We start from the raw sequence: 23,800 nt of genomic DNA on the forward strand, positions 1-23,800 counted from the left end.
TCTGCGTCATCACCCTGCTAAACTCTTCACAAGACTTTTGATTAGTAGAACCAAATATTATGTCATCGACATAAATTTGGCACACAAAAAGATCACCATCGCAAGTCTTAGTAAAAAAGAGTTGGATCGGCTTTCCCAACCGTGAAATCATTAGCAATTAAAAAGTCTCTAAGGCATTCATACCATGCTCTTGGGGCTTGCTTAAGTCCATAGAGCGCCTTAGAGAGCTTACACACATGGTCGGGGTACCGTTCATCCTCGAAGCCAGGGGGTTGCTCCACGTACACCTCCTCCTTGAGTGGCCCGTTGAGGAAAGCGCTCTTCACATCCATTTGGTACAACCTGAAAGAATGGTGAGCGGCATATGCTAGCAAGATACGAATGGACTCTAGCCTAGCCACAGGAGCAAAAGTCTCCTCAAAGTCCAAACCTGCGACTTGGGCATAACCTTTTGCCACAAGTCGAGCCTTGTTCCTTGTCACCACCCCGTGCTCGTCTTGTTTGTTGCGGAACACCCACTTGGTTCCCACAACATTTTGCTTGGGACGAGGCACCAGTGTCCAAACTTCATTACGCTTGAAGTTGTTGAGCTCCTCCTGCATGGCCAACACCCAGTCCGGATCTAGCAAGGCCTCTTCTACCCTGAAAGGCTCAATACAAGAGACAAAAGAGTAATGCTCACAAAAATTCACCAATCTAGAGCGAGTAGTTACTCCCTTGCTAATATCACCCAAAATTTGGTCGACGGGATGATTCCTTTGAATCGTCGCTCGAACTTGGGTTGGAGGTGCCGGTTGTGCTTCTTTCTCCATCACATGATCATCTTGTGCTCCCCCTTGATCGCACGCCTCCTTTTGATGAACCTGTTCATCATCTTGAGTTGGGGGATGCACCATTGTTGAGGAAGAAGGTTGATCTTGCTCCTTTTGTTCCAGTGGCCTCACATCTCCAATCGCCACGGTGCGCATTGCGGCCGTTGGAACGTCTTCTTCATCTACATCATCAAGATCAACAACTTGCTCTCTTGGAGAGCCATTAGTCTCATCAAATACAACGTCGCTAGAGACTTCAACCAAACCCGATGATTTGTTGAAGACCCTATACGCCTTTGTATTTGAGTCATAACCTAACAAAAACCCTTCTACGGCTTTGGGAGCAAATTTGTAATTCCTACCCTTCTTCACTAGAATGTAGCATTTACTCCCAAAAACACGAAAGTAAGACACATTGGGTTTGTTACCGATTAGCAGCTCATACGAAGTCTTCTTGAGGAGGCGATGAAGGTAGACCCGGTTGATGGCGTGGCAAGCCGTGTTCACGGCTTCCGACCAAAAGCGCTCGGGGGTCTTGAATTCTCCAAGAATCGTCCTCGCCATATCGATGAGCGTCCTGTTCTTCCTCTCTACTACACCATTTTGCTGTGGTGTGTAGGGAGCGGAGAACTCGTGCTTGATCCCTTCCTCCTCAAGATACTCCTTCACTTGAATGTTCTTGAACTCGGACCCGTTGTCGCTCCTTATCTTCTTCACCTTGAGCTCAAACTCATTTTGAGCTCTCCTGAGGAAGCACTTGAGGGTCCCTTGTGTTTCAGATTTATCCTGCAAGAAGAATACCCAAGTGAAGCGGGAAAAATCATCAACTATAACAAGACCATACTTACTTCCTCTTATGCTTAGATAGGCGACGGGTTCGAAGAGGTCCATATGCAGCAGCTCCAGGGGTCTTGACGTAGTCATCACGTTCTTGATGTGATGAGCACTTCCCACTTGTTTACCTGCTTGACAAGCTACACAAGGTCTATCTTTTTCGAAATGCACGTTAGTTAGACCTATCACGTGTTCTCCCTTTAGAAGCTTGTGAAGGTTCTTCATCCCCACATGTGCTAAACGGTGATGCCACAGCCAGCCCATGCAAGTCTTAGCAATTAAGCATGCATCTAGACCAGCCTCCTCTTTTGCAAAATCAACTAAATAAAGTTTGCCGTCTAGTACACCCTTAAAAGCTAGTGAACCATCACACCTTCTAAAGACAGACACATCTACATTTGTGAATAAACAATTATATCCCATTTTACAAAGTTGACTAACGGATAACAGATTATATCCAAGCGACTCAACTAAGAACACATTAGAAATAGAGTGCTCGGATGAAATAGCAATCTTCCCTAACCCTTTTACCTTGCCTTGGTTCCCATCACCGAATATGATTGAATCTTGGGAATCCTTGTTCTTGACGTAGGAGGTGAACATCTTCTTCTCCCCCGTCATGTGGTTTGTGCATCCGCTGTCGATAATCCAGCTTGAACCCCCGGATGCATAAACCTGCAAGGCAAATTTAGGCTTGGGTCTTAGGTACCCAACTCATGTTGGGTCCTACAAGGTTAGTTACAATAGTCTTAGGGACCCAAATGCAAGTTTTGTCTCCCTTATATTTGGCCCCTAACTTCTTAGCGATTATCTTCTTACCCTTTCTACAAATAGCAAAGGAAGTATTGCAAGCATAATAAATTGTAGAGGGTTCATTCATTACTTTCCTAGGAACATGAACAGCATTTTTTCTAGGCATGGCATTTTTCCTAGCAACATTTCTATCATGCATAATAGAAGAACTAGAAGCAACCATGGCATGGGAATCAAAAGCACCATAACTTCTAAAATCATTCCTAGAATGTCTCCTATCATGGTATAAGAAAGCATGGTTCTTTTGAATACTATTTGCCATAGGGGCCTTCCCTTTCTCCTTGATGGAGATGGGAGCCTTATGACATGTCAAGTTCTTGGCTTCCCTCTTGAAGCCAAGTCCATCCTTAATTAAGGGATGTCTACCAATCATGTAGGCATCCCTTGCAAATTTTATTTTATCAATTTCACTCTTGCTAGTCTTAAGTTGGGCATTAAGACTAGCCAATTCATCATTCAATTTGGAAATTGAAACTAAGTGATCACTACAAGCATCAACATCAAAATCTTTACACCTAGCGCAGATCACAACATGTTCTACACAAGAGTTAGATCTATTTGCTACTTCTAGTTTAGCATTTAAATCATCATTTATGCTCTTTAAGCTAGAAATTATCTCATGGCAAGTAGATAGTTCACAAGAAAGCATTTCATTTCTTTTAACTTCTAAAGCATGAGATTTTTGTGCCTCTACAAATTTGTCATGTTCTTCATACAACAAATCCTCTTGCTTTTCTAATAATCTATTCTTATCATTCAAGGCATCAATTAATTCATTAATTTTATCTACCTTGGTTCTATCTAGACCCTTGAATAAACAAGAATAATCTATTTCATCATCATCACTAGACTCATCCTCACTTGAAGAAGCATAAGTAGTATTGTCTCAAGTACATACCTTCTTCTCCTTCGCCATGAGGCATGTGTGACGCTCGTTGGGGAAGAGGGATGACTTGTTGAAGGCGGTGGCGGCGAGTCCTTCATTGTCGGAGTCGGAAGAGGAGCAATCCGAATCCCACTCCTTTCCAAGATGTGCCTTGCCCTTGGCCTTCTTGTAATTCTTCTTCTTTTCCCTTTTGTTCCCTTGTTCCTGGTCACTACCATTATCGGGACAGTTAGCGATAAAATGACCAATCTTACCACATTTGAAGCATGAGCGCTTCCCCTTTGTCTTGGTCTTGCTTGGCTGCCCCTTGCGACCCTTTAGCGCCGTCTTGAAGCGCTTGATGATGAGGGCCATCTCTTCATCATTGAGCCCTGCCGCCTCAACTTGCGCCACCTTGCTAGGTAGCGCCTCCTTGCTCCTCGTTGCCTTGAGAGCAACGAGTTGAGGCTCATTGATTGGACCATTCAACGCGTCGTCCACGTATCTCGCTTCCTTGATCATCATTCGCCCGCTTACGAACTTTCCAAGAACTTCTTCGGGCGACATCTTGGTGTACCTAGGATTTTCACGAATATTGTTCACCAGATGTGGATCAAGTACAGTAAAGGACCTTAGCATTAGGCGAACGACGTCGTGGTCCGTCCATCGCGTGCTTCCATAGCTCCTTATCTTGTTGATGAGGGTCTTGAGCCGGTTGTATGTTTGGGTTGGCTCCTCTCCCCTTATCATTGCAAATCTCCCAAGCTCGCCCTCCACCAACTCCATCTTGGTGAGCAAGGTGACGTCGTTCCCCTCATGAGAGATCTTGAGGGTGTCCCAGATCTGCTTGGCATTGTCCAAGCCGCTCACTTTATGGTACTCGTCCCTGCACAAAGAGGCTAACAACACAGTAGTAGCTTGTGCATTTTTATGAATCTATTCATTAATAAACATAGGGCTATCCGAGCTATCAAATTTCATTCCACTCTCTACTATCTCCCATATGCTAGGATGGAGAGAGAACAAGTGACTACGCATTTTGTGGCTCCAAAATCCGTAGTCCTCTCCATCAAAGTGAGGAGGTTTACCAAGTGGAATGGAGAGCAAATGAGCATTTGTACTTTGCGGAATATGAGAGTAATCGAAAGAAAAGTTCGAATTGACTGTTTTCTTTTTCTCGTATTCGTAGCCGTCTTTTTGGGAAGAAGAGGACTCGTCGCTGTCGTCGTAGTAGACGATCTCCTTGATGCGCCTTGTCTTCTTCTTCTTCCCATCTTTACGTTTGTGGCCCGAGCCCGAGTCGGTAGGCTTGTCATTCTTTGGCTCGTTGACGAAGGACTCCTTCTCCTTATCGTTGATCACAATTCCCTTCCCCTTAGGATCCATCTCTTCGGGCGATTAGTCCCTTCGTGAAGAGAACGGCTCTGATACCAATTGAGAGCACCTAGAGGGGGGGTGAATAGGTGATCCTGTAAAACTTGAGACTTAATGCCACAAAACTTGATTAGGCGTTAGCACAATAATGCCAAGTGGCTTAGAGAGGAGTCTCAACAAAACACAATAACCACAAAGATATCAACACAGAGATGGCATAGTGGTTTATCCCGTGGTTCGGCCAAGACCAACGCTTGCCTACTCCACGTTGTGGCGTCCCAACGGACGAGGGTTGCAATCAACCCCTCTCAAGCGGTCCAAAGACCCACTTGAATACCACGGTGTTTTGCTTTGCTTTTCTTTATCCCGCTTGCGAGGAATCTCCACAACTTGGAGTCTCTCGCCCTTACAAAGATGTTCACAAAGAAGCGCGGAGTAAGGGAGGGATGAGCAACTCACACAAGACACAAAGATCACAGCAAATACGCACACACAAGACCCAGACTTGAGCTCAAGAGACTATCACGAGTTTCTCACTAGAACGGAGCTCAAATCACTAAGAATGTCAAACAAGTGCGCAAGAACGAAATGTGAGTGATCAACTATGCTCAAAGAATGCTTGGATTTCTTCTCCATGCGCCAAGGGGTCCCTTTTATAGCCCTAAGGCAGCTAGAAGCCGTTGAGAGCATTCCAGGAAGGCAATTCTTGCCTTCTGTCGCCTGGCGCACCGGACAGTCTGGTGCACCACCGGACACTGTCCGGTGCAGATTTCTTTCCTTATTTGGCGAAGCCGACCGTTGCAGATTCAGAGTCGTTGGCGCACCGGACACTGTCCGGTGCTCCAATGTGACCATTGGCTCGGCCACGCGTCATGCGTGGAAACTTCGGCCGACCGTTGCCCTGGCTGACCGTTGGCTCACCGGACAGTCCGGTGCCTCACCGGACAGTCTGGTGAATTATAGCCGTAAGCCGTTGATGGCTTCCCGAGACCGACGACTTCGCCTGTGAACGGCTCACCGGACAGTCCGGTGCACCACTGGATAGTCCGATGATTTATACCGTACACCGCCGTCGAAGTCCCGAGAGCAGCAAGTTCGCCAGAGCCAGCCTGGCGCACCGGACACTGTCCGGTGCCCCACCGGACAGTCTGGTACACCCAGACTGCGCAGACTTTGGCTGAACAAAGCCATCTCTTTTCCAATTCGATTTCTCCTGTTTCCAGCACTTAGACAAAATACATTAGTTCATAAAACAATGTACTAAGTCTAGAAACATACCTTTTGACTTGATTTGCACTTTGTCCACCACTTTGCATAGATTAACACAAAAGCACTTGTGTTGGCACTCAATCACCAAAATATTTAGAAATGGCCCAAGGCACATTTCCCTTTCACTGGTCCTCATTTTGGTACTCAACATATGCCCCTGCCTTTTGGTGGAGCTCAGCAAACCAAAAGCAACTAACTCGATGTGATCACATCGGTTTTATTAGACATCTTGCCACCTACTAGGATAGTACGCAAGGGTCTTGGTCCCGATGGTTAACTCAACGGACGTGACCCATTTAGCTTTGATCGGACTGTCAGTCCCAATATCGCCGAGTGTCGTACTGGTCTTGACCAGTTCGTCACCTTGCTTTCCTAATTTTCTGAGTGTTCTGGCGTAGCTCCATAATCGACCAGGTCTTCTCCTTGTAGGTCGTCTTCCTCCATGGGTGTCGGTACGTCGTTGGAGGTGTCCTGGTGTAGTGCGGACGTTTCGGCCTCAGGAGTTGTACGGTCCATGCCTTGTACGGTTGGTCTGGTCTTTATAGCCGGACTGTCTGCCATACTTGCAAAGAGCTACACAGTTATTGTTTTATTTTCTGTCTTTGTGGCCGTTTGATTTTCCTCAACGACCTTTGGTCTCCATCTCTTTTGTGGTGGCGGATACTGTGGATGCGTGTCATTGAATATTTTTTCCGCCTCCTTTTCCTGGGTCTCCTTCGCTCTTAGGCGCTGTAGTTTTCGCTTTTGCGATCGCGTTAATCCCGATGGGCACCATCGGGCCATGGAGTATTTTGAATCGGCCATTTTGTTGATAGCCGTATCTTCTTTTTTGTTTGTGTTGGCCGATTTACCAGAAATCATCGGCCCTTCGTTATTTTGTTGTACGATGACATCCGTTGTTCCTATTTCAACGACGTCCCTTTATCGTACTGTTGGAGGCTGTAGCTATATACCCCCCTACCGTATTAGTCAGCCTTTGGGGTCGAGTGGTTCGGCAATCTTGCTGGACCTGTGCTCGTGGACCAGATTGAGGGGCTCTCAATCGGTCTTGTACTGGAGGCATCAACCTAGCAAAGACAGATGACTGGGGTCCCCCAAGCGGAGTATTGTGGTGTCCCGAAAGGATATGGTGGCATACCCCACATCTGATTCGGGATATATGGTGGTGGTGGTATGTATGTATAATGATATGACATAGGTGTGTATGGGAGTGGAGGTGTCCATGTGTGTACGTTAGGTCTTAGTTGGACATTATAACCTCCCGTCCTTTCCAATTGGTGAGGTGGTCCAATCGGCCTAACCTGCTGTTGCTCCTGGGTGGGTAAGCGAGACCGCTTTGGTGGCTGATCACTGGGGCCGACCTTCTTTTTCACGTATTTAGACAATAATTGATCAAAGGTTGGGCTGGTTTTACCAACTGACCAGCGGCCTTGAACATGTTAGTTTTCCACGTACCTATTTATGGTCGTCGTGGTTTGAAGGTACATGGTCGTCGTGGCTCCTTGTCGTTGCCGGACCGTCCACTGGAATGCTCTGGACCGTCCGGTGATGTTACGGACCGTCCACGCCTGGGCACCGGACTGTCCGCGATGCGTAGTATAGGTTCTCGCGCATGTCCCCTTGTCTGCGCTTGCCCTCCAGTGCCGGCGGTTGTGATGGTCACCTTCAGTGTCTCCCCTCCATCAGGAGTCTTCTCGGCCATCACTTTCCTGCAAGAGATTTTGTTGTTTCCATCAGCCTCCCGTGCGTTGCCGATGATGACTTCTTTGTCTTTGCCCTTATCGGCTGTGCTGGGCTGAATTAGGATCTTTTTTCCATTGAAGTTGATCACATTCGTTGGCAAGGGCTCCGTGTCCTCCTGAAATTTCAATGTCCCTCGTTAATGGCTAATTGGATTTGTTGTCGAAACACATTATAATCATTAGTGGCACGGGAAAATGAGTTGTGCCACCTGCAATATGCGCGACGCTTTAGTTCGTCGGTGGGTGGAATAGTATAATCGATCTTAATGTTACCATTTTTTAGTAATTCATCGAATATCTTATCACATTTGCCGACATTAAATGTAAACTTAACCTCCTCCTGTTGTTTCCTTTGAACTGACTGCAGGGAGGAGCAAGCCGAAGATTTGGCCTGCTCAGGCCAAACTATTTCGGTAGTGTAAACTTCCTTTGGCTCATCGTCCGAACTACTTTGATTGTGTCCTACTATATGGACACTATGATGAACCGTTTTGACTAGTTCTTTGCTTTGGCTTTCACAAGCCAAAGCTTTCTGATGTAATTGTGCTAGCGTAAAGAACTGGATGCCTTCTAATTTCTCTTTTAAATAATAGTGCAATCCATCAAAGGCTATTCCCGCCAGTTGTTTATCTGTTAAATGAATTTGAAAGCATTGGTTTCTTGTATCCCGGAATCTCCGGATGTAATCACTAACCGATTCACCCTTTTCTTGTCGTAGGGCCACTAAGTCTACTAAATCTAGCTCGTAATCGCCAGAGAAGAAATGTTTATGAAATTTTTGTTCTAAGTCTCCCCATGACAAAATGGAATCAGGAGGGAGTGTGGCATACCATGTGAATGCAGTCCCTGTTAAAGATAATGAAAATAAACGTACATGGAATGCTTCGGTGTCGGCCAATTCTCCTAACTGTGCTAAGAACTGGTCTATGTGCTCACGCGTGCTCTTTCCTTAGTCTCCCGAAAACTTTGCGAATTCGGATATTCTGGTCCCCTAGGGTATGGGAGATGGTCAAACTGGCTATTGTAAGGTCTCCGATATGAATGCCCCCCGGGGACTATACTAACTTCGAGCTTATCTCGGAACGCCCCAGCTATTTCCTCTCTTACTATATCAATGGCAGCCGGTGGGAGACCAGCAACTCTTTGGTCCAATATGGGTGAGTTTGTTTGGATGTTGGTATGTTGTTTTCCTCCCTATTGGTTTGGGTTTTGCGACGCGTTAATACATGCCCTATGAGGCTCATAGGACTGGCCATTCCTTTCTAGCCTTTTGGGAGCCAGAAAGTACTCACCCTCACGGGTTTGGTAAATTATATTATGGTGCTGGTGTGTCGTATGGTGAGATGGGGAGTCTAGCTAGGACGAATACGGAGTTGGATATCCATCCTTCTCAAAAAAAACTCTGTGCCAGACCGTCCGGTTAAATACGCGGACCGTCCGGCTCCGTGCGTGGACTGTCCGACCATGTGGCCAGACCATCCGACATTATATTCGGACTGTCTGGCGTCATACGCGGAGAGTCTGAATGGGTTATCTAGGGTTTGCACGGTATGTGGAGGCTTGGGTGCAGGCCTCGGTAATTCGCTTCTAAAAATGGGATCGGCCGCCGCTGGCCCGGACGGTCCGCGCTCACGTGCGGACGGTCCGGACATGCGTAGATCGGCAAATTTATCGCCGATGTGCGTGGGAGGCTGTTGTTGCCCAAGGTACATGTCTATCGGTATCCCATAAAGGGGTTGTGAGTGGTCGTGACAACCTGTAGCCGATGAATTACGTGTGTATTCCCTCAGTTCAACCTCGTGCGAAGGAAGATTTGCAATAGTAGACTTATCAAGCGCACGCACTAGCCTTTTATGACCATTTTGTATATCCCCTACGATACGTTGCATCTGCTCTCGTTGTTCGTCTATGTAAGCTTTAAGAGATTGGAGTTCATTGGTGCTACTTACATTTGGGGTATTCGTAGTAGGTTGGAGCGAAGCCAGATCTGTCGCTCATTGCCGAACGACTTTGTTGTTCCTGTCCACCTTGAAGTCGGCTAGAAATTTCGCCTTTGCTTCCTGGATCAGCTGCTCCTGGCGCTCCTCGAATAGGAGCCGTTCTTCAGCCGACAAGGTTTCCCATGTCGGCTTGATGATATTGCTGGTGGAAACTTCAGAGCTATCCTTTGAACCGGCCATTGGGGGCTGATCTCGATAGGTCTATATGAAATCGTCCCTAGCGGAGTCGCCAAAAAATGTGTTGGGACCTTTTTCGGGCACCAATCACTCAACACGAACTGTGGCAGTGCTCTCTACATAGGGGCGGAGGATCCGCGGCCAAGGGTCAGACGGTCCGCGACCTGGCGCAGGGCTAGGGTTTCCTGCCTGACGGCCGGACGGTCCGCGCGTGTGCAGGGGGCGGCGAAGGTCGCCGGTGGCGCCTGGATCTCGCTCCCGGGAGGGACCCCGTCGGGGAGGAGAGATCCTAGGTGATATCTAGGCTCGGGCAGATCGACCTAGACTCCTCTAATCGACGTAGAGTCGAAGAGAAGTGGAGAATTTGGGGATTGAGAGGCTAAACTAGAACTAGACTAGAACTACTCCTAATTGTACATAAAATAAATGTGAGATAAAAGTGTTATTGATTCGATTGATGATTACAAATCGGCCGTATACCTCTGTATTTATAGAGGAGGGGGGCTGGACCCTTTACAAACTAATCTTCCGAGCTAATTCCGCGAATTTAGCTAACAACCGTAGCACAAAACTCGGAACCCTAATCTGCTCTGCGCACGTGCGGACCGTCCGCACCACGAGTGCGGACCGTCTAGACCATGGACTGTCCGGCCCCAGGGACCAGACCGTCCGGTCCTCATTTTGGTACTCAACAATCACCAACATCACACATATCACAAGTAGCTTCACAAGCATCACAAAAGTCCCATACCTCACAAATTAGTTCACAAAACTTGCAAGTAGGTTCACAAAAGTCACATGTCTCACAAATAAGTTCATCAAAGTTCTCAATCATCACATAAGTCAAAGTATCATCACTAACCTGGCCAATTAGTGGATTGTTGGATTTGAAGTTGGACTACAAGTACAACATTTTGTGAGTGTTTGTTTCCGATTAATTTTCTCGTTGTGGTAATTTTTGTTCGTTTGCGGTTATATTTTTGTCATATTGGTTTGTTTCGGTAAACACGTATAACCCGGACCCGTTCCCGTCTGTGGTTGTTCCGCTTCCGTTTCTGACGATGAATTGCGGGAGCTGTTGGGGGCCTTCGTCCTCCGAAGGTCCTCAAAAACATGATTTGACAATGTTTTCCAAGTGGATTATGTGAACAGGTACCTTCGGACTCAGAATTACGAACATGAAGTGCGGTCAGGACGAAGCCTGAACCAGACGAAGGACGGGCTGATTACCAAGCTCCACGAAGGATGGTGCACAGCCGAAGCTGTGCGCAGGGAAGCTTCGTCGCGATAGCAGAGGGGGGAACCGACTTAAAGATGAAAAGACTACGTGAACCTTGTCAGATTTCCATAAGTCATTGACAAATGTAATGGACATAAATGTAATTTTACGTGGGCTGCGTCCCGCGTCTATAAATAGATGAACAGTATTCCCGTACTGTTCACGCTGACTTGGCATTTGCTTTTGCGTCACGCTTGTACTTTTTATCTTCTCTCAGGACCGAAGGTACATTTGTAATTTGAAATCATTTCTATTTTTCCATGTTAATAAAATAGAAATGATTCTATGATGATGCTTATATTATATTTCATGCTTTATATGAATCCTTCGTCATTACTTGTTATGTTTACGAAGGTATGTCTCTTATGACCTTCGTCCGAAACTCATTATTTCCCGAAGGGACATAATGCTTCGAAGGACGAAGGACTTTAACACTTAACACTTTTTATGTTGCCTTGTTCTTAACTCTTAGCATTTGAGAACAAGTCCCCAACATTGGCGCCCACCTCCGGTGAACTCACTTCCATTTCCTGAGCTTTTCGACACCTTCGGCAAGCATCAGCTTCGTCATGCCGCCGAAGAAGGCTTCAGCACCAGGGGCTGGCACGCTGCAGCCGCTGGACCCCAATCAAGACGTCCTTTCTCTCAGAGAGGCACGAAGCCAGAAGAGGAAGGCTACCAGTCCAACACATCCGGAGGATGATCTAGATCAGGAGATTCAGAATCTGGAAATCCTTCAGCAGCAGGTTCAACGCAGGAAGGAGAAGATGGCCAGGCTAGCTGAACTGCAGAGGCAGATAGATGAAGCCTCTGAAGAAGTTCGTCATCTTGCTCAGGATGAGCAACACCGAAGGCCTCAGCATCAAGACCTTCATCAGGAGGGCTTTCACAACGAAGACGACTGGTATGACAATTTCCATCGTGGGAATTTTGTTTTTGATGATACTTCTCCCCTGTCCGCTGAGTTACAGGCTACACCTTGGCCTCCGTCCTACAAGCCGCCTCAGCTCCCCGTATTTGATGGCCATTCAGACCCGAAGCAGTTCTTGATGAGCTACGAAGCAACAGTGTCTTCGTACGGTGGCAATGCTTCAGTCATGGCCAAATCTTTCGTTATGGCTGTCAGAAGTGTTGCTCAAACCTGGTATTCCTCCCTTCGACCAGGAACGATCACTTCATGGCAGAAGCTGAAGGATTTGTTGTTAACCAGTTTTCAAGGATTTCAGACGAAGCCGGTCACTGCTCAGGCTCTGTTCCAGTGCACTCAGGACCACGAAGAATACCTTCAGGCATATGTCCGAAGGTTTCTGCGTCTAAGGGCACAGGCGCCGACAGTGCCCAATGAGATTGTCATTGAGGCCATGATCAAGGGGCTTCGGCCAGGGCCATCAGCGCAGTATTTTGCCAGGAAGCCACCACAAACGCTGGAGAAGCTGCTCCAGAAGATGGATGAATATATTCGAGCTGACAATGATTTTCGCCAAAGAAGGGAGGAGGCCTTCAGATTTTCTGAGATGACCAGGGGCTTCGGAGGAGGATTCTATCCGAAGCATGTCAGATCAATTCATAATTCCAATCAAAATGATGATAAGGGGAGCCAGCAGCAAAGGCCACAGTACTCCTCACAGACTTCGGGGCAACAGCAAAGCTCCTTTCGACCACCAGCTCCAAGAGGCAGAGGCGCCAGGGGCTTCGGCGGAAGATTCGGGGATCAACCCAGGAGAATATTTTGCTTATTCTGTGGTGAAAACAAAGGTCATACTACCAGGATGTGTCATGTTACCATTCAGAAGCAAAAAGAGATAGCCGAAGCTGCCGCGCAACAGGCTCAGCCGAAGCAGGTCATGCACACTGCTTCGTATCATTCGCCCTACATCCCAGAATATGTGGGCAACCATCCTGTAGTCTCTGCTGCTTCGGCAAGTCAGCCTTCAGCTTCCTGGCAACAGCCCCCGCCTCCACCCCCGTTGCAACAAGGCCAGCAGCCAGAAGGGAGCCAATATGCTCCACATCAAAGGGACTTCAGAGAACAGTCCGAAGCTCGCACGGTCAACAGCACCGTGCCAGAGTCAAAACACATCTATTGACAAATATCCTACCTTAATAGCAATCTTTTTCATTCAGTTTTATTTTTTCTAATAAAGGACATTGTTTAGGTTTCATGTAATTAGTTTCGTTGATTCCTACAAGAAAAATATGTTTTCTTCACAGGTTTGTGATAATAAAAAGGACCTTCGGACTATCGAAAATCCTTCGAAGCAACAAAAAGTCGTTCTAAAGAACGCAGAGTAAGTCTGACGAAGTCACAAAAAGTCGTTCCGAAGGGAGCGCAGTGTAAGTTTTCTGCTCCAAAGTCGTTCCAAAAGGAATGCAGAGCATACAGCGAAAAGTCAACGCTGATACCGCCTAAGTAAAAGGCGAAGAAGCTCCAAAGACGTTCCTAAGGGAATGCAGAGCTTATACCGCCTAAGTAAAAGGCGAAGAAGTTCCAAAGACGTTCCTAAGGGGATGCAGAACTTACAGCGAAAAATAAACGCTGATTCCGCTGAAGTAAAAGGCGAAGAAGCTCCTAAGGGAGGCTTATAATGAAAAAGTCAGTATTGATACAAAAGATTGTGCCCCATTGCAGGAATGTGTGTATCTTCGGCACAAAATATCATTTTGCATAACATAACATCATCACATCATTTTGCATAGCATAATCATCATACATCATGCTGCATGTGGCACAAGAAGGGGGCATGTTATCGATCTTCGGAAAATGCTTTGAAAAGGGGCAAATCATGCCAAGTTACAGGGAGAAACAATATTGATTTTCGAGGTATAGCTTCGGAGATTATTTTTACGAAGTTTGGATATTTCTTATCAGAACACTATGGATATTGTCGTGATAAATGATAAATTCTTCTTCACGAAGCATGAAAAGAAGGGAAGGTGTTTTTTCGTCGAAGACTCAAAAATGGTACGTGTTTAAAGTTTCATGCATCGTAAAGAATTGAATCATAAAACAAATATATTACATACAGGATTACAGAATATTACACAAATCATATATCAAATGTTTTTTGCAATAGCACTTAGTCTTCCCTAAGTACTATCTCTGCAGCTTCGTTCAGCAGTCGATCGACAACCTGATCCATGATAGCTTCGGCCATCTTTTTAATTTCGTCGTCATCTTTAGGCTGAGGGCCCGAAGATGCTTGAGTAGGATCTGAGTGAGGACGGGACACGACTACATTACTATTACAAATCGCAAACAGATCTTAAAAGCCTAAAGATTACAACACGGTAAAAACTATTATTTAGTACCTAATTGACCTTCGGGCTCTGTGCTCTTTTTAGCAGCCTTAGCCACTTCTCTAGCATCATGGATGCCCCTTTCACTTCTCTGAATAATTTCTCTTGCCATTTCTCGGCCACCGTTATCCCAGATATCAGTAAAAAACTTTCCACCAATTATGCTAGCTTCGGCCGAAGGATCTTTTGTATCTTCAAAGGACAAAGCAGCTTCGGACTGTGCTAAAATTTTCACATGCTCACAGCCCTTCTTCTCTAAAATGGTGGCAATCCCTCTGGCGCCAGAGAAGGCACATATATCTCCTCGGCTATTTAAAATTTCTTCGAAGGCTTCAGCTTCGTGGTCAATCCACTCAATGACACTTTCGGGATTGCCCCTCAAAAAATTTTCTTCACTTGAGAATGCGCCGACTTTGGCGAAGCTAACCTTTAATTTTTTAACACAATCTACAGATTTATTGTAGCATTTCTTTTTGGACGAACGAAGCTCTTCAACAGTCACTTCTAGATGATCTGCCCATTGATCGCTGAGTTCACGCTTTGTTTCTTCAAGTATACGTTCTTCTTTGGCTCTGGCCAGTTGTTTCCGAAGGTCTTCAATTTCGCGTTTCTGAGCTTCAGCTTGACTTTTGAAAGCAGCTTCGTCCTCCTTTATTTTATCTATCAATGAGTATAATATTTTGTCTTTTTCGAGACCTTCGTTCCTCAGTTCAATTACTTCGGAACGAAGGTTGCTCAGGGCTATAGTACATCCTTCGTCCTCAGCATCTTTCTGTGCTCTGAGGGCATTGCTGAGTATCAGGCCCTGCAGACAGGAATATGTCTGTGTCAATAGTTTTAAACAAACGGAAAATTTTGAATTCAACAAAAATATAAGAATTCCATTTGTCGCACCTTTAATCTGTTGTAAGCTAGGCTGTCAGCCAGATCGTTCTTTGACAGCACCGAAAGTCCGTCTTCTAAAGTTGGAAATCCGAAGCTTCTGCTCATCTCCCGACAGACAGAAATTTCCTTGCTGTCGGGGAGGCAATACAAGAAATCTTCTTCTCCACTGCCATTAAATATCAACGCCCCCTTTGGATATTTCAACTTTTGGGCATAGTGTTGGGCCTCTTGTTCTTCTTTTTCTGTTAATTTTTTCCCCGAAGCATGACGAAAAATATAATCACGAATTTTGGATGCTTCGGGGGTAACAACACCAGTTCCTTCAGCAAAAGTTGGCTTTGTTATTTTTTCTGCCTCACTTTCCAAGGTTTTTGCCTTTGAGGGCTCTGAGGGCCCAGCTTCGGCTTCAGTATCTTGCTCTGGAGCTTTAGAACCCGAAGCTTCGACTGTTGTTTCAGGAGTGACGGCAGCCTTCTTTGGAGGGGTGCTTGAAGATTTGATCGTTTCCAGCACATCTAGCACATTAGCCATTCTCCTTCTTTTCGGAGTCACTGCTGGCACTTTTTGATTACTTACTGTTTCAATGTTTGCCACAGGACTCAAAACTTCTGATGTTTTGGAGTCCTCGGTTGCTTCCTTTACCTCTTCCATTTTTTCTGTGAATGGCGCTTCGGCCTTCTCTTTCGTTTCTGGTAACAAAATTTTTGATTGCTCCAATTTTGTCTTCGTTGGTATTTCGGCTGTTTCTGTGACTTCTGGCAGCAAAGTTGGCTCGGCTGGTTTTTCAGCTTCGGTGGCCGAAGAAGTCTCTCCGGTAAACTCAGGCACCGAAGCTGGATCAATATAACGCGGTCGATAAGTAAGAACCTTTATCTTCTTCCTTTTCGGTTCTGGCTCGCTAGGAGCAGCTGCAGTTTCTTCTTTTGCAGAGGTTGTATTTTTTCTCTTCTGCCTTCGAATGGGGTAGCAATAGTCAGGGTAGACAAACCCGATGGCATCAAATACCCGATTCAGCCTTTTCTTTTTTCGGCCTCCGAAGGCTGCTGACATTGCAGTATCTTCGGCCTTCGAGTATGTCCCAAGCAGCTCATCACTTAAATTGTCAATGCTTTTCAACCACTCATCGTCTGGCTCAATAAATTTATCTTCAAATTTAAAAGTGTACTTAAACCTGACAAGTCCACCTTCGTCGGCCTCTTTAACGGTTTCTTGTGGCATTTCCCATTTCTCCGCAAGCGGCCACACCCTGAAGGCAATATGCTCTTGTACTAAGTCCCTTGTTCCTATAAAAGAGCAGACAACGCCGAAGGCTCTTTGGCACTCTTCGGCGGCTTCGTTCATTTCAACCTTCGGCCTCCGAAGGCCGAAGCTTTGCCAAATAGGACGCATAATTATACCTTTGATGTCTTCTCGTGCTGATAAGTCATTCTTCACATAAAACCATTCTGTCATCCAATCCCCGGGCCATCTCTTCCGAAAGGTTGGTACGGGACAGCTTGCCCCGGACCGAGAGACGAAGCTGTAGCAGCCAAAGTTGTTATGGTACTGTTCTTTGCCCCAAGGCTTTGTTTCATATAATAATTCATGTATATTACAGAAGCTTCTTGCGTCAGGCTTCAGACCTTGGCTTCTCGTGGCCCACACGAAGATATTTAGCCTTATAATAGCCTCTGGAGTAAGTTGATGAAGATAGACTTCGAAGATTTTCAACACCTCCACGACGAAGCTGCTCAAGGGGAATCGCAATCCGGCTTTCAAAAAGCTTCGGTACACCACAACTTCATTTTCTTCAGGGTGTGGACAAGTCTTTTCCCCTTCGTCCGCCCTCACAATGGACAGATCCCGGAAATACCTTCCTCTCATATTAACAAGATGATTCTCTTTGATAATTGATTTACCATAAACTGAATGGCTTGGTCGCCAGGGGCGATCTTCGGAGTCTTCGCCACCGCTGTCCACATCATAACTTTCACTGTCACCAGTATCTTCAGACAGCCCTTCCAGAATTTCCCTGGTGATCTTTTCTGTGTTGGTCTTCGACATTGCTATAAGAAACCCTAAGTTCTTCTCTTCATCAAGACTCAGCTTCATTTCAGCAGCAGCCTTCTTAGCAGCTTCAGACATCTTCAGAAACACTAAAAAACTGTTTTCAAAGCCGAAGCTTCAAAGCTAAAAGCTTAGCAGATCACAGTGCACAAGAGCTAAAAAATGAGTGAGCAAGAGTGGTTGGCCAGAAAGCGTGCAAAATAAGTTTGCGGTATGGCCGTATTTATACGCTTGATGCGTTGAAAGTTGAAAGACCCCACTTGTCATTGAATGTTGCTATTCTAGCAAAGGGAAGGTGTTTTTTCGGACCTTCGGCATAAAGCCTTCGTTCATATCGCAATCTGAATTTATTATTTCAAACAAATTAATATTGCGAGGGGCTACTGTTGGGGGCCTTCGTCCTCCGAAGGTCCTCAAAAACATGATTTGACAATGTTTTCCAAGTGGATTATGTGAACAGGTACCTTCGGACTCAGAATTACGAACATGAAGTGCGGTCAGGACGAAGCCTGAACCAGACGAAGGACGGGCTGATTACCAAGCTCCACGAAGGATGGTGCACAGCCGAAGCTGTGCGCAGGGAAGCTTCGTCGCGATAGCAGAGGGGGGAACCGACTTAAAGATGAAAAGACTACGTGAACCTTGTCAGATTTCCATAAGTCATTGACAAATGTAATGGACATAAATGTAATTTTACGTGGGCTGCGTCCCGCGTCTATAAATAGATGAACAGTATTCCCGTACTGTTCACGCTGACTTGGCATTTGCTTTTGCGTCACGCTTGTACTTTTTATCTTCTCTCAGGACCGAAGGTACATTTGTAATTTGAAATCATTTCTATTTTTCTATGTTAATAAAATAGAAATGATTCTATGATGATGCTTATATTATATTTCATGCTTTATATGAATCCTTCGTCATTACTTGTTATGTTTACGAAGGTATGTCTCTTATGACCTTCGTCCGAAACTCATTATTTCCCGAAGGGACATAATGCTTCGAAGGACGAAGGACTTTAACACTTAACACTTTTTATGTTGCCTTGTTCTTAACTCTTAGCATTTGAGAACAAGTCCCCAACAGGAGCGGAAACATGAGAAGGGTTTTTTCGTCCGTTTCCATCGCTAGGTTCATTGTTAGGCGAGAAGCGGGAGAGAGAAACAAATCTACGAGTTTCACGCGTCACGCACGACATACAAAACTGGTGCAACAGAGATTATTAGTTATTTGCTTTCTAAAGCTCCATCATGTTGGTCCATAATAAGAGCAAGTTTCCGTCTCCTTTTCAAAGGGAACATATCGAATGCAAACCACGTTTTGGTGCAAACCCCGTGCAAACCTACTAAAAAAGTTCCAAAAAATTCTGAAAAAACATGAATATACATCTGAGCTCACCTTATCTACACACAAAATTTCATGGTCAAATTCATCTTACTCTAGCAGTTACAAAAAAGACAATTTCTGACAAACAGTAATAGTTCAAATGCACCAAAAATTATCTTTTTTGTAACTGTTAGATTAAGATGAATTTGACAATGAAGTTTTGTATATAGATGAGGTAAGCTTAGATGTACATTCATGTAATTTCAGAATTTTTTGAAACTTTTTTAGTAGGTTTGCACGGGGTATGTATCAAAACGTGCCTTTTCAAAGTAAAAAAAGATGGACATTTGGATATGGGCCATTGGGCCTCTTGGTTTAGGCTATTGCGTTTTCACAAAAGAAAGTTATTTGGTCCTAAACTGGCCTTTTGATGCCGCACCAAATATGGATCTGCTCCCATGGCCGGCCCATAGCATCCGCCACCGCCTTCCCCCGTTTATTCCCCAACCATTCCTCTCCTCGCCGGCTTGCTGCAAACCCCTAAACTAAACCACCCCATATCACCACCACTGATGGCGGCGCTTCCCCTTCTCCGCCGCCTCCTGGCCCACCGCCGCCTTCTCTCCACCACCGCCACCACTCCCGCCGCCTCATCCAGCAACCCCCCTACCCCAGAGGCCGTGCTCTACGCCATCCACAGCCTCTCCAAGGATCCCTCCCAAGCGCTCGCCGTCTTCCGCCGCTCCGCCGCCGCCGGCAAGCCCGTAGGCTCCGCGGCATACAACCTCATGCTCCGCACCCTCGCCTCTCACCCCTCCTCCGCCCAGCGCCATTTCTGGCCCTTCCTCCGCGAGATGCAGGAGGCTGGCCACTCCGTCGACCAGGGCACCTACCTCGCTGCCCTCGCCTCCTTCAAGAAGGCCAGCCTCACCGCCGACTACGCCTCTCTCACCGCGCACTACGATAAGTTCCGGAAGGGGGACAAGTCCGCCGCCGCCGCCGCCGCGGAGGCCGTCCGGGACCACGACGCCGCGGGACTTGATAGCAGGCTCGCTGACATCGGTCTCCTTCCGCTCACGGAAACCGCTGTCATCACGGTGCTCCGGGAGCTGAGGGAGCATCCGATCAAGGCTCTCGCCTTCTTCAGATGGGCTGGGCGGCAGCAGGGTTACACGCACAGCTCCGTGAGCTACAATGCCATGGCAAGGGTGCTAGGTAGGGAGGAGTCGGTGCCCGAATTTTGGGAGTTGATCCGGGAAATGAAGGGTGCCGGGATGTACGTGGATATCGACACTTACCTCAAGCTGTCCAGGAACTTCCAGAAGCGTCACATGGTCCGGGAGGCTGTGGAGCTGTATGAGCTAATGATGGATGGCCCTTTCAAGCCAGGCCAGCAGGATGGACCCATCATCATCAGGCGCATCTCGCTGGGGCCGTCGCCGGACCTTGAGCTTGTCAACCGGGTTGTCAACAAGTTTGAGGCCGTCTGGGGTGTCAAGACCAAGGAGTTGCTTGATGGGGTCCATAGGGCGCTTACAAGTAATGGGTTGTTCGATGAGGCTGCAGAGATTGTGCAAACTATGAGGGACCAAGGCCACCAGCCGGACAATATTACATATAGCCAGTTGGTGTATGGTCTTTGCAAGGCCGACAAGCTGGAGAATGCTCGCAAGGTGCTCGATGAAATGGAGGCTGAAGGGTGTGTCCCAGATTTGAAGACTTGGACCCTGTTGATCCAAGGGCACTGTGTAGCTGGGGATGTGGACAGAGCTGTGCAGTACTTCACCGAGATGATTGAGAAGGGCTTGGACGCGGATGGCGATGTGCTCGATGTGATATTGAAAGGTCTGTGTAGCCATGAAAAGGTTGAAGAGGCTTACTCTTTGTTTGTTGAGATGGTGGATAAGGCTGAGTTGAGGCCTTGGCAAGGCACTTGCCAGCATTTAATTGGTGACTTGCTGAGGGTAAACAAACTTGAGGAGGCCCTGGCCCTTCTCAAGACAATGAAAACCTGCAAGTTCCCACCTTTTGCGGACCCGTTTCCTCCTTACATTGCCAAGTATGGGACAGTTGAAGATGCAAGGAACTTTTTCAAGGCATTGACAGTGAAAACTTCTCCAGCACCTGCTGCCTACCTGCATGTTCTCAAGTTGTTCTTTGCGGAGGGAAGATATTCTGAAGCTCAAGATTTACTGTACAAATGCCCTATTTACATCCGCAAGCACCCCCACGTCGCCAAACTGTTTGAATCAATAAAAATTGAGAGTGCCTCTGCCTCTTGATTGGGTTCAACCAAGCAATGATTGGTGAGGCTATGGTGAACCCTTACCTTTGCTTGCTAGCTAGCTTTCTGTTTTTAAGTAGCCTTGGTATTGGGTCTTTTAAAGACATATGGTTCAACTAAGTCGAATTTTAGTATATGCCACTTCCAGCCCATGACCTGCTGGCATATTCCCTTATAACTTATTAGCTTAAGAGGAAGGTGCCAACTGGCACGTCCTTGAGACTTTTTTTTGTTGTTGTAATCATTGCTTCTGCTTGCTAGATCGTTATACAGTTGGATTTTCCTTCAAAAATGACTAAGATGAATCAAAGCGCTTGCTCAGAGTTTGAACACCATGTTTGTTATTACTGGCGATTATTAATTTCAGGAGCTCTGAAATACAAATGCTTGGACAAATAAGCTTATATATGATTTCAACCACCAGCAGTATTACTTAATATTACTACATGCCACAATCATTTGATCTGGTGTAATGTCTGTTGCATTTTAACATGACAATTTTTACTAAACAAATGTGCTATGGAGCTACAGTCCCACATGTCCAGTCCATAGCCTTGGGAGATGCTGTGTGCTTCAGTGATACCTTGGTTTATTGGGGTACTCGTATGAGCATGTCAGGACTCTTCAACTATAAGCTCCTACAGCTTTCTTGTCAATGCTGTATTTCTGTTTGACACCACAGTTTTTTTTCTTATCTGATCGTGGAGTTGGCTAATAATTATAAGAATATGTATGCTCGACGCTTTACTATAATTTCCAAATAGAAGCAAATCAATTGCAAAGCCTCAGTATCATACATGAAAGTACTCCATGCAGCATTGTTGCAAATAATATTGCCACATAATTACACATCTCCAGATGATTACATTACTTTCTTATCCATATGCTATCAACAATGCGTTCACTCCACAAATATCCAAGGCTGCAAGCAGCATCTGTTATTTGAACTAGGACCTATAGACTATATAGAGACAAGCATAAGTATATAGTATTGACTTATTGAACTAGCAACACCTTTAAGTGGAAGGTTGGTACATGGTTGTGCTCTTCTGGAGTGCCCAAGCCCTGTGCTTAAGCTTGATGAAGTTCGAAGCTATTGTATCCACATCCTTGTTCTTGTCATCTTTCATTGGGGAGCCATACCCACCACTGGTTCCTGGTTCCTTCATAGCATTGGCTTGGTTATCCTGAATATCGACGTGTTTCCACTGGGCCTGTAAACGAAGGGGCTGGGCATGAGACATTGGACTTGCTTAGTTGTTCAAGGTATTGAGAAAATGCAAGGAAGGTCGGTATGCAGCTGGGATGTTTTGGTGCCACCTTCTTTTATAGGCCCAACGTGACATCTATTTTTCTACTAGGTAATCAAGCATCCGATTCTCTTTTGAAGAATTGCCTTGTTCCCTTTCTTCATTCAAATTTGTTAGGCGTCACATGTCTCATCTCTTTTACTACTGCTAGCAGTAGTTCAGCTGATTTTGACGGCTAGTATTTTACTTTTTGATTGTAAGGTTAGTTCCCAGTTAGGTTTCTTCTCTTCTCTTCTCCATTAAGAGAAACGTCAAGTTATGCTATAGGTCAAATATTATAGTTTTTTTTGTGTGTGTGTATGCTCAAATATGAATAGCAAGAAAAACATACATGGTGTAGTGTTTTTATTTGTTTTGTAGTGTCTAATATTTGAATGATCTGGGACTTGGCTTCGTGTTGCAGGGAAAACATTTGTTGTTCTCGTTCGGTTGAAAATGATTCTCTTTTATCTTTTTTTTGTCTCTTTTATAGTGAATAATTGGGTGGGAGGCAGAGAAGCAAGCAGAAAACATGGGTCTTGGTGGATAGATAGATAGGTTTGGCCAGGCCTGATGTTGATTGGTAACAGAAAAGCAGGTCTATGGAGTATATCGTAGTGTCTCTTGTTTGGAAGATGCTGCTTCCCTTGTGCACTGACAATATCTGCAGAATATCTATTGCGTGAGCATCTTAAGTTGTAGCTTTGATATTTATTCTGACTAAAACAAGGGCATTTTCTTATCATTTGGGAATCGATGCCAAAGTGCCATAGACTATTGGACAAGCAGCAATCTTTTTTTTTTTTTTGCTGACAACTAGTGAGATGTATGTATGGCATGCTTGGCCACAATAATTTCTTGATAGGATGTGCAGGTTTATATATGTGTTGCAGGTTTCCATGAATTTCCCCTCCGGCTTCCTCCCCACTATTCCTCCCAGCACCCTGTTCACTCTCCGCCTCCGCTCACGGCGGCCTCGCCCTGGTTGTCGACTATACATGTACAATTGAGACGGTCCCATGTCCACTAAAGCACGGCCTTAATTGTAGGTCGGGTTGTGCCCGCATATAGACTGAGCCCACGGCCCATAAATAATTATATGTGACGGGTTCAAATATCCCATAATGCAAGCATGGTCATAATTGTGGGTCGAGCCATCGACCCATAAATAGTCAAGTGTGTCGGGCCGGTGTCGAGCCGGCTTAAATATCCTATGATATTTTAGTGTGCTAGATTGGCCCATATATATGCAACATCAATACATATCCATACAATAGTAATACATAAACAGAGTTACAAATAAAATGGAGTTGTTTTATAGTCGTGGGTGTATCATTAAAAACATTTTCATATACAGACTCTATGTTTAGTGGGTTTCCTTTTTATATACGGGCTCTATGTTTAGTGGCCTTCAATGGGTCTAAGCTAAATGGGTCGTGCCAGACCGGCCCATGGGCTTGACTTGAGGCCCAGGCATGGCCCACACATTGTGTCATGTCGGTCTAGGCCCA

The 23,800-nt window shown here is 45.8% G+C and overlaps 2 protein-coding genes across 2 annotated transcripts; one reads left to right on the top strand and one right to left on the bottom strand.

The window, feature by feature from the left end:
• Positions 1–19,228: 19,228 nt before the first annotated feature.
• Positions 19,229–23,072, top strand: LOC100303930 (uncharacterized). Its single transcript, NM_001368189.1, has 2 exons — positions 19,229–21,022; positions 22,783–23,072. The coding sequence occupies exon 1, from the start codon at positions 19,289–19,291 to the stop codon at positions 20,996–20,998; it is 1,710 nt and encodes a 569-aa protein (NP_001355118.1). The 5' UTR covers positions 19,229–19,288; the 3' UTR covers positions 20,999–21,022; positions 22,783–23,072.
• On the bottom strand, positions 21,754–22,291 carry LOC118476706 (uncharacterized). Its single transcript, XM_035966327.1, has one exon. The coding sequence runs from the start codon at positions 22,242–22,244 to the stop codon at positions 22,017–22,019; it is 228 nt and encodes a 75-aa protein (XP_035822220.1). The 5' UTR covers positions 22,245–22,291; the 3' UTR covers positions 21,754–22,016.
• Positions 23,073–23,800: the final 728 nt, after the last annotated feature.

Source organism: Zea mays, chromosome 3 (assembly GCF_902167145.1).
Source record: "Zea mays cultivar B73 chromosome 3, Zm-B73-REFERENCE-NAM-5.0, whole genome shotgun sequence".
Classification (NCBI taxonomy): domain Eukaryota; kingdom Viridiplantae; phylum Streptophyta; class Magnoliopsida; order Poales; family Poaceae; genus Zea; species Zea mays.